Below are 11127 nucleotides of genomic sequence, written 5' to 3' on the forward strand. Positions count from 1 at the left end.
CAGAGAGGCAGTGAGGGGCAATTAGGCTGGCGGGTGGGGCATTTGGGGTGACCAGGCAGCCAGGCAGGTGAGCAATTGGGAGCCAGAAATCCAGGATTGTGAGAGGGATGTCTGGCTGCTGGTTTAAGCCCGATCCTGGGGATCATGCTTAAATCGGCAATTGGACATCCCCCAAGGGGTCCAGGATTGGAGAGGGTGCAGGCTGGGCTGAGGGAAACCCTCCCCATGCATGAATTTAGTGCACTGGGCCTCTAGTTGATGTATAAATATGCTTGCCCTGAATCATGTTGTTCACATATTTTATAGATGAGTTATCTATGTTGTTACTTTTATTTTATTTATTTTTTTATTGATTAAGGTATTACATATGTGTCCTTATCCCCCCAACCCCACCCCCCCCCCCACTCATGCCCTCACCCCCCTGGTATCTGTGTCCATTGGTTATGCTTATATGCATGCATACAATTCCTTTGGTTGATCTCTCCCCCCTTAACCCAGCCCTCCCCTACCTTCCCTCTGAGGTTTAACGGTCTGATCGATGTTTCTCTGTCTCTGGATCTGTTTTTGTTCATCAGTTTATGTTGTTCATTATATTCCACAAATGCGTGAGATCATGTGATAATTATCTTTCTCTGACTGGCTTAATTTGCTTAGCATAATGCTCTCCACTCCATCCATGCTGTTGCAAATGGAAAGAATTCCTTCTTTTTTACCGCAGTGTAGTTAGTATTCCATTGTGTAGATGTACCACAGTTTTCTAATCCACTCATCTGCTGATGGGCACTTAGGCTGTTTCCAAATGTTAGCTATGGTAAATTGTGCTGCTATGAACCTAGTGGAGCATATATCCTTTCTGATTGGTGTTTCTGGTTTCTTGGGATATAATCCTAGAAGTGGGACTACTGGGTCAATTGGGAGTTCCATTTTTAGTTTTTTGAGGAATCTCCATACTGTTTTCCACAGTTGCTGCACCAGTCTGCATTCCCACCAGCAGTGCACGAGGGTTCCTTTCTCTCCTCATCCTCACCAGCACTTGTCATTTGTTGATTTGTTGATGATAGCCATTCTGATAGGTGTGAGATGATACCTCATTGTTTTGAGTTTCATCTCTCAGATGATTAGTGACTTTGAGCATGTTTTCATATGTCTCTTGGCCTTCCTTCTGTCTTCTTTCGAAAAGTGTCTATTTAAGTCCATTGCCCATTTTTTGATTGGGTTGTTTATCTTTCTTTTGTTAAGTTGTATGGGTTCCCTGTAAATGTTGGAAATTAAACCCTTATCAGTGATAACATTGGTAAATATGTTCTCCCATGCAGTGGGCTTTCTTGTTGTTTTGTTGATGGTTTCTTTTGCTGTGCAGAAGCTTTTTATTTTGGTGTAGTCCCATTTGTTTATTTTCTCTTTAGTTTCCATTGCCCTAGGAGCTGTTCCAGTGAATCTTTCGGGTCCTCTTTTACTGCCATTACTGGCTCTCTTTTCCCATCCACCAAAGGAACTATCACAGACTTTCCCAGGTTGCCACATACCCCATTCACCTTCCAGATTTCCTCTATGACTTTCTACTGTTTTCTTTTCCTCTACACTTTTGTACCCCAAGACTATAGAGATCCTTCACTTTCCTTCCAAATTGGCTTCTCTAGTTTTCCCAGTAAGACAGTGTTGGCCATTGTGCCCTTTCAACTTTGGTAACCCTTTTCACACTGTTTTCATGCAGTTTATTCACCAAATATTCTGATTGTCTCTTAAATTTTTGCAGATTTTTTTGGTCCCTGCTATACTCTGTGCAAATACACTTGTTCATCTTCATGCTTTTCACTACTGAGTGCCAGTGGTGAGAGTAAGCCTGTGCAAGGCCAGGGTTGTTTGATGTGTTCTCAACAGTTCCAGGTTATGCCTTATACCTTTACTAGAGGCCCAGTGCACAAAAATTTGTGCACTCGGGAGGGTCCCTCAGCCTGGCCTGTGCCCTCTCGCAGACTGGGACCCCTCGGGGGATTACCACCTGCTGGCTTAGGCCCGCTCCCTGGGGGATTGGGCCTAAGCTGACAGTCAGACATCCCTCTGGCAGACCGGGAAACCTTGGGGGATGTCCACTTGCCAACGGGGAGCAGGCCTAGCTGCAGTCGGATATCCTTAGTGCTGCTGAGGAGGCGGGAGAGACTCCCACCACCACCGCTGTACTGGCAGCCGTCAGCCTGTCCTGTGGCTGAGCAGAACTCCCCCTGTGGGAGCACACTGACCACCAGGGGGCAGCTCCTGCATTGAGCGTTTGCTCCCTGGTGGTCAGTGTGTGTCATAGTGACCAGTGATTCCCAGTCGCTCTGCTGTTAGGGTCAATTTGCATACTACCCTTTTATTATATAGGATAGAGGCCTGGTGCATGGGTGGGGTTGGCTGGTTTGCCCTGAAGGGTGTCGGGGATCAGGGTGGGGGTCCCACTGGGGTGCCTGGCCAGCCTGGGTGAGGGGCTGATGGCAGTTTTCAGGCTGGCCACACCCCCTTCAGGGTGGGGGTGTTCGCTGGGGTGCCTGGCCAGCCTGGGTGAGGGGCTGATGACTGTTTGCAGGCTGGCCACAGCCCCCAGCCACCCAAGCTCCCAGTGGAGGCTGACTGGAAGTGGGTATCTGGGGTTTATTTAGCTTCTATAATTGAAACTTTGCTGCCTTTTGCGGAGGCCACATCTGGCCAGGACAGGCGTGGAAAGCTTGGCTTCCTCCATTGCCAGGGCAACCAAGCCTCCTGCTTGCTCCAGGTCCATGGCAGACGGCTGCCATCTTGGTTGGGTTAATTTGCATATAGTCGCTCTGATTGGCTGGTAGGCGTGGCTTGGGCATAGGGAAGGTACGGTCAATTAGCATCTTTGTCTTTTATTAGTGTAGATACTTTCCACTCCTAGCCCACTTGTTGAGTGCCTGTCACTTAGAAGGCATTCATTCAATGTTCCTGAAAGCACCTAGCAGTGAAAATACTTATGGCATATAGTTCAGCTGGACTCTTTAGCTGGCTTTGACTTTATTAAGTCAAGAGGGAAATTAAGATGACCATTTCTTCTTTCCTATCCTACTTTCCTTTCTCTTCAAAAAATCATCCCTGGCCAGTGTGGCTCAGTTGATTGAAATGTCATCCCATAAAACAAAAGGTTGTATGTTTGATTCCTGGTCACGACACATATCTAGGTATGGGAGGCAACTGGTCAATGTTTATTTCTCATGTTTCTCTCTCACATGAATGTTTCTCTCTCTCTCTCTCATCTCTCTCTCTTTCTCTCTCCCTCCCCCTTCCCCTCTCTCTAAAATGAATAAACATATCCATTGGTGAGGATTTTAAAAAGTCTAAGCTCCTCAGCTTGTTTTGTTGGGACATTTTTAAAGGGGTACGAGCATGCATTTTAAAATTGGATAGCTCTAGGTCTAGTACCTGCTTGCTGTATGAATTTGTACAAGTTATAAACACAGGTTTCTTGGCTATAAAAGAGGGATAATAACAGTGCCTAACTCATCTGAATATTGCTGTTATTAAATAAGATAAAGCATGTAAATGCCTTGGCATCTTGGTATCTGTTTTATAACAATAACCAGGAAAAAGGAATAATTATCACCACTTTATAATGTAAGCTCATTATATTTGTTACATTATCCAGTCACCTAAGCAGGAAACAGCAGAGAGGTTAAGTAACTGGCTCATGGTAAAACACAGCTAGTAAATGCCATTAACAAACATTAATGATTATTATTTTAAACATTTGATTTAATGGTGTACTTCATTTCTGCCATCAGCATACAGTGACTCTGTTGCTATTTCCTTGCAGGTGACTATCCTGCACCAAGGGCTGTTCTCACAGGCCATGACCATGAAGTTGTCTGTGTTTCTGTCTGCGCAGAGCTTGGACTTGTTATCAGTGGTGCTAAAGGTCAGAAGATATTTCTTTCATTTTGGGTCTTTTAAAACTGTACCATCTCCTTAAGTTAACCATGATTCATGATTTTTTTTTCCTTTAGGAGGCTCTTTATAGACAAATGTAACCCTAGGATTTTTGCAGCTGTTTAGTTTTAGTATCAATAATTACCAGGACTGATATAATATATAAAAAAAAAACTTTTATGTTATATAGTCTGGTCACCAGCATTCTAGCCAGAATGCTGTAAAATGAAACTGCAGCACTTCCTGTGTGATGCAGCCTTTAAAACTAACATATAAAAATCAAGGAGGATGAAGACAGGGGAAGGTGGCCATGGTGGGAGTCCCATTTACAAATTAAATGGGACTAGGTAGAGGTTGATAGAAAAGAAAAAATGATCACTTAGGGCACCTATTTTCAACTGGTGTGCCCTGGCAGGCACACTGCTACACGCAGAATTTTGTAATTAGTTTATGTGTGCCGTGAGATGAAAAAAGTTGAAAATTGCTAACTTAGGTTTTTTGTGTGTTTTGTAGCAGAAGTGTTGTTTTAGGAAAAGTCAGGAAACTTGGGTTCTAATTCTGGCTCAGATACCAGTTCTTTATGGGGAGGCTCTGGGGCAGGAAGAAACCTAATCTTAGAGAAATTGAAAGAAAACCGAAGAGGCTGAGTGATGATGCCACAGAGTTAAAGAGAAAGAAGGCTGAAGAGGTGGGAGGGGCCAGTGGCACTAGGATTTGTGATTTATTTTATTGTATTATAAGTACAGTGGGAAACTATTGAAGTTTTCTAAGCAAGGTGATGAGATGACTAGGTTTAGTTTTTAGGAGCTTATTCTGTTTGCCTCATATCCATAAAAATAGAAGGTATGGAGGGTGGTTTCTTCATTTTTGTATCTAAGCGTAAATAACCCAGAGATATACACATAGAATATTTTCAATAAGTGTCTTTTTAATTAAAAAGAAATACTAACAATACGTGTAATATCATTCTACCTGGTAAAGTTAAAAAAAAAAGCCAGTAGGCATAGGAAAGAAACATTAATTTTCTGTAGGTGACAGATGACTTTAGAAGTGATGCTATTTTTCTCTCTAATTTTCTATAATACATGTCTTTCACTTTAGTAATCAGGAAAAGACTTAGGTGGCTTTATAATTTTGCTTATTTTATAATATATGTACCTACTTAAATAAACTGATTGAAAAATAGAAATGTAATTTACCTACAGTTTTGTAGGTTTTTAGATGGGCAGGGAAGGCCATACCAAACTATGTTAACAAATTATTTTTATGAGTTTGTGAATTTTTTATCTTATCAACACAATTTCTATAGGGGAGAACACAATTGGAGCAAATAAGTCACTCCCCATACTACTTTTACACTCCTGCCTCACTATTCATTTATTCAAAAGATGAAAAGCATAACTATAATCTGAATTACCTGATTATTTTTAATTTGCTTCTTACATTTTATGTATAGACTATAGAAAATGTAAAACTTAATACTGATAATAATGTATTTAGGTGATACAAATGTTAGAATTTTGATACACTAAACAAAATTAGCAATTGTTTTGATGATTCTCCTAAACTTTAAAGAAAATATTTTTAAAAGCACATTAAGAAAAAATTTGGGGGTCATATAGTTTTTTATTCTCACATAATCTATGAACTATATCCTTTTTATAGAGGAAAAGACCAAGTCTTTAACCGGATAAAAATTTTGGAAGATATGTGTGTGTTATTTAATAGTTCTCTGTTTTTGTTCCATTCAAACATAACATCGACTCTTGCTCTTGCCAGCATACTTCTTTTTTATTGTCTACCTTCTTTCACACATCTGAGTGTATACCAGGGATGGTTTGCGGATTTATGGTCGCTAATATGTGACTTATCATCACCAATGACTCTGGCCATTGATGCCCTCCATTCTGCAGAGGGCCCTTGCCTTGTCCACACAATTACTGGAGATTTGCTGAGAGCCCTTGAAGGACCAGAAAACTGCTTGTTCCCGCGCTTGATTTCTGTCTCCAGTGAAGGCCACTGTATCATATACTACGAACGAGGGCGATTCAGCAATTTCAGTATTAATGGGAAGCTTTTGGCTCAAATGGAAATCAATGATTCAACACGGGTAAATCTGCATGTTTAGTACTAAATAGAGACTAAAACCAACAGATTAAATATTAACTATTTTAAGTGATTTATATTAGGATTCATAATAGAATTTATCTGATATTCAATAGATATGTGCTGGTTTTAAAGACATATAAATTCATATAAGTTCTTTACATTCTACCAAGGGTGACTGGATTCTTTGAACAAACCCAAAGTTCATTTAATCCCAAGTAATTAATTCAGTGAATTAGGCTTTGCAGATAATAGCTGCTGTTTGATTAGAGGTTAGACTCTTAAAGAGATTTTTTTTAAAACTCCTTTTACACAGTTTTAAACAGCTGTGTCAGTGCTGTATCCCCTGAGTTTTTGTAAAAGAATCTTACCTTTAGGACCGTAGACGAAAATTACATATACCAAATTATCCTTCACTCACAAATAAATTGTAATCCCTGGTTTATCATTATTAAAAACTGTATTGAAATATGCTTTTGCCATTTGTTCTAAAAGTCTTAACATTGTTAATATTCGGGGCTTAACAAAACATCATGTTACTTCGTTCTCAACTTCTTCCTGGATTAGATTGATAATATTCTCTTTGGGACTTCTGTTATTTTGTAACATAAATTGGTTTTAATAAGATCCTTTGTTTATATAATACCTTTGATGAATTCCACATTGGAAATTCCATGGATTAGACTTTAGATAACTTGGACAAATGACTAAAAGTTGATAATAATTACAAGAGAATTGTATTGAGTACTTTTTAGTACTGACCACTGATTGGGAAACACTGGGAGAAATGTCTGTTTTTCTGCCTTTTCTGAAGGCAATTCTCCTGAGCAGTGATGGCCAGAACCTGGTGACCGGAGGGGACAATGGTGTGGTAGAAGTCTGGCAGGCCTGTGACTTCAAGCAGCTGTACATTTACCCCGGATGTGACGCTGGCATTAGAGCAATGGATTTATCCCATGACCAGAGGTGAGCCACGAGGGGAAGTGTAATCACTTGAGAATGGTCATGGAAAGTTCTTTACATTCTACCAAGGGTGAAACATGCTGTAAGATTCCAGCATCCAGATGGAAGAAAGACTAGTTCAGAAAAGGGTAAGTTGAAGAGAGGAGTAAGTTCTGTAATAGAAGATTCTGGCAAGAGGAAAACAGAAGACAAAAAGAAAACAAAGGGAATAGGGAGTCTGAAAACGAACAGGCACAGCCAGACACTGCCCAAAACAGAATAATTCCATCAACATCTCTGCTCTCATACCCTCCCCTAGGCTCAGCCAGGCCTCCCTGGCTTACATGATGTGAAGGAGACAGTTTCAGCAGAGCTGAGCTTCAGCTTCAGGCGTACTTCCCACTAACTAATTACCAGAAAAATGTACAGTATAGACTACAGTTGGCACCTGCTTTAAAAGATGCAAGGCACTTCCTCATTCCTCAAAACAACCCCACCCCATTTTCTTATTTACATTTTTCTTAATTATGTTATTTTATTGAGTTTTATGTGTTTCCCTGAGAACTACAATCTTTTCTTAATTAATATGATTTTTCATTGTTCCTTAGTTTGCAACAGGATTTTGCTATTTCCTAAAATTCACCTTTGGGTTTATTATATAGTGAAAAAACTATTTAGAATATAAAATCTTAAAATTTTAAAAATAAATTAAAACTGTATAATTTTAATATGGTATGTAATTTCTCATGTTTTGCTATACACAGGGTAGAGCAAAAGTAGGTTTATAGTTGTGAATATGTGAAACAAAGATTATTCTTATATTGTTATTTATTAATTATATTGTTTTCCATATGAACAACTGTAAACCTACTTTTGCTCCACCCTCTATTTAACAGAAAAAAGAAAAGCTTATTAATCAACTTTTTCAACTATATGTATATTCTTTATAAGAATATTGATTTTAAAATATTATAAATATTAAGGCTTATGTAATAAATTTAACAAAGCATCTTTATAATATAGTAAAATGGTATTGAAGTAATAAAAAAAAGCATAATTTAGTTTGAAGAAGGGATATTTCATCTGCAGCTCAGCCTGTTTTTAAAGAAAATTTAAGCAGATTATTCTTAGAGTGTTCTAAGATGCTGTAGTCTATATTAATGAATAAATAGGAATGGCTTACTGGGTAATTACTTATATATGCAAGGATGTTTCTAAAGTATTTGAAGCAATTTGTGTTCTTAAGTAGTTAAACTGTTCTAATATTCTTACTTATTCATCATATATTCAGGTTGCAAACATTTGCTACCACCATCATAGATTAAGCAGGATACAACACATAACAAGATTACTGGCCCCAAAGAGCTCAAATAACCAAAATTGTATGTGAGAGAAGCAGGGACAAAATAATAGACCTGATACTTCTTAAAGGGTGGGGAGGGTAGTAAAGGCTTTCTCTAGGTGTGGGGAGGTGGGTCAATCAGAGAGCATATGCAAAGTCACAGTAGAGTCAGGGATCACTGAAGAGGAGTAAGGAAAGATATTATCAAGTTTCTATGTCCTTATAAAAAACAAAAATAATCTCATCCTTAATTTCAGTTATTTTTGTGTTTTATAATTCCCTATGTTGGACTTATAGCACATGCACATAAGTTATGAATTGGTAGATAAACATATATTGAGGGTGCAATACTCCAAAGTGCTTATCTGACAAGATGTCCTATCAAATGTTTAGCGATACTTAGTCTGGCAGTTCAGGTATGTGGGGTTGATTTAGCTTCACTCAGGAGAACCACAAATACATTTTAATCATGTCTCAGTGAACATGCATTGAGATGTCGTGAACTTTGAGATCATGATCATGATCATGTCTAGTGTAAAATAGCAACCACATCAGTGATTTGTGTCACTCTTAATTCTGTCTCTGCTTTCCCAGGACTCTGATCACTGGCATGGCTTCTGGTAGCATTGTAGCTTTCAATATAGATTTTAATCGGTGGCATTATGAGCACCAGAATAGATACTGAAGACAAATGAAGAACCAAAAGCCAAGTTAAAACTGAGAGCACAAGTGCTGCATGGAAAGGCAATATCTCTGGTGGAAAAACTCGTCTCTATCACCTCCGTATGTACATTCCATCACACCCAGCAATAGCTGTACATTGTAGTCAGCAGCCATTTTACTTTGTGTATTTTTTCATGACTAAATACCAGCTGCTATCAAGCAAGCTTATATCATGTAAATTATAAGAATTGGGAAATGTTTTGGTAATTATTTCATATATTGTGGTTAAATGAGAAAAGGTAGTAGGACGCACAAGAGACTTTTGACAATTCTGAGGAACCTCGTGTCCAGTTGTTACAAAGTTAAGCTCTGAACCTAACCTGCATCCCATTTCCAGCCTCTTTTCAAGCTGAGAAAAAAAACAAAAAACATGTTTGATACTTTGTACATCAGATGCATCTTATTTAAAGGGATACTTTTGTAAAAGTAAAACCTTGTATAAAAAAACAACCACAATGTTTCTTAATTTTATTGTGGAGTTACAACTTGCATGCTCTTTAACCCTGATGTCTTGATGGAAAAGGTGCATCCACACTATGAAACAGAAAGATCTGTCCAAGGACACAGCTCATATAAAATGGTTTTATTTGGGATCAATCGGTAATCTTTGACATTTTCCCTAAAATATAATATGTACTTTTTAATCTAAATTCATCCCTTCTAAGTGAAATTTGGTCATAAAACATTTGGATACTAAGCCATTATTTGCCATTTTTTGGTACTTTATACAAAGAAAATTCAGCCCCACCCGTCATAATTTGAAGACACAGCAGAAAGGGGAATTAGGGATGAGGTCTGGGTTTTTATTGTATAAATAGAGTCATGATCATTAGTTCAATAGTAATGACTTCCCAGCTTCTGGACATTTCATCCAGAGTCATCTGCTGGCTTAGTCTCTGTACATTAGGGGAAGATAATCTGATGCCTTTTGGTTGTTGTTGTTGTTGCTGTTTTGTTTTTCTCTTTGGTTCTTGAATAGCTTAGTTTCTTTAATAACAAGTTGGACTTAATCATAACAATAACTAAAGTTATTATTTTAGATTTCTGTGAAATTCTCACCTAAAGCCACATTCCTAGTCTAAGGCACTTCATCTTTTATGATATAAAATTATGGCTATCAAATTATTTTCCATACATTGTATTGATCAAGTTATATACCCAAGGGTATAAACATTTTATTTATGTTTCTTCTTTGTATATTTGGTGACTGTATTGTCATAGATGTACATATTGTGTCAGTAGGGCTATGAGGCATGTTACGGGAATGTAATTTTCTCAGAATCTACACTTACTTGCAGTCATTTATTTAAAAAGACAAAACAGAATAATGGTTTCTTTCTATTGGCACTTTGCACCAGAAACATATCATTATTTATTTATGTGATTACTTATTTGTTATTCACCTGTACTAGTAAGTTTTAGAACTGAATTCCTTCTTCATTGTTGTTTGTATTTATGAAATCCTGAAATTCTGAGGAATCAGAGTAATGATTAAGTTATTCATCACCAGGCTGTAAGCAATATCTTGAGTTTGTAGCTTAGAATTGGGAGGACACAGATCATCTGGAAGACAAGTTCATTTCATCTTGAGATCATGGTGGAATATTTTGGATATATAAATTCCTTAAGCTATTGTAACCATGTTTTATTGCAAAGATGTAAAATACGCCAGATGTGTGTGAGTTGGATATCAACAAATGAAAAATAAAATATGCAAAGAATTGACTGAGTGCTTTACATTTCTTTGGACACTTCACTTACATGCATTCATTATGTTGTCATACAAGTTTAAGAAATGAACATCACCTTGTATAAAAGCCTACAGCATCTAAAACATGAAATCGTGTCCTAATGAGGTTCTGTCATTTGCTAAATCATGAGCCGCTCTGCTTGGCCATCTGGCAGGGATTTGGGGCATCAGTGATTGGAGGGAAACCACCCTTGTTGTTTCTTCTATATAATCCACATTGGGTGTTATTATTTTTTTTTCCCTAAGGAACTAAATGCAAGTGATGGTGTAGGGTTTAATTTCTCATTACATGAATATTATCAGATAATGCTATAATCATTTGAACCACACTTTCTAGAATTTC

The 11127-nt window shown here is 38.0% G+C and overlaps 1 protein-coding gene across 5 annotated transcripts in view; it reads left to right on the forward strand.

The window, feature by feature from the left end:
* Positions 1–10744, forward strand: part of NBEA (neurobeachin) — a 975192-nt gene extending 964448 nt beyond the window's left edge. For all 5 annotated transcript variants that reach the window (XM_070409180.1, XM_070409183.1, XM_070409179.1 and 2 more), the window contains 4 exons: positions 3809–3910; positions 5835–6031; positions 6842–6993; positions 8906–10744. In XM_070409180.1, the coding sequence (XP_070265281.1) occupies positions 3809–3910; positions 5835–6031; positions 6842–6993; positions 8906–8996 (542 nt within the window). In that variant the 3' untranslated portion in view covers positions 8997–10744. The remainder of the gene's footprint in view (positions 1–3808; positions 3911–5834; positions 6032–6841; positions 6994–8905) is intronic.
* Positions 10745–11127: the final 383 nt, after the last annotated feature.

This window comes from Myotis yumanensis, unplaced genomic scaffold (assembly GCF_028538775.1).
Source record: "Myotis yumanensis isolate MYYU_CA2020_CCGP unplaced genomic scaffold, mMyoYum1.0.hap1 SCAF_3, whole genome shotgun sequence".
Taxonomy (NCBI): Eukaryota; Metazoa; Chordata; class Mammalia; order Chiroptera; family Vespertilionidae; genus Myotis; species Myotis yumanensis.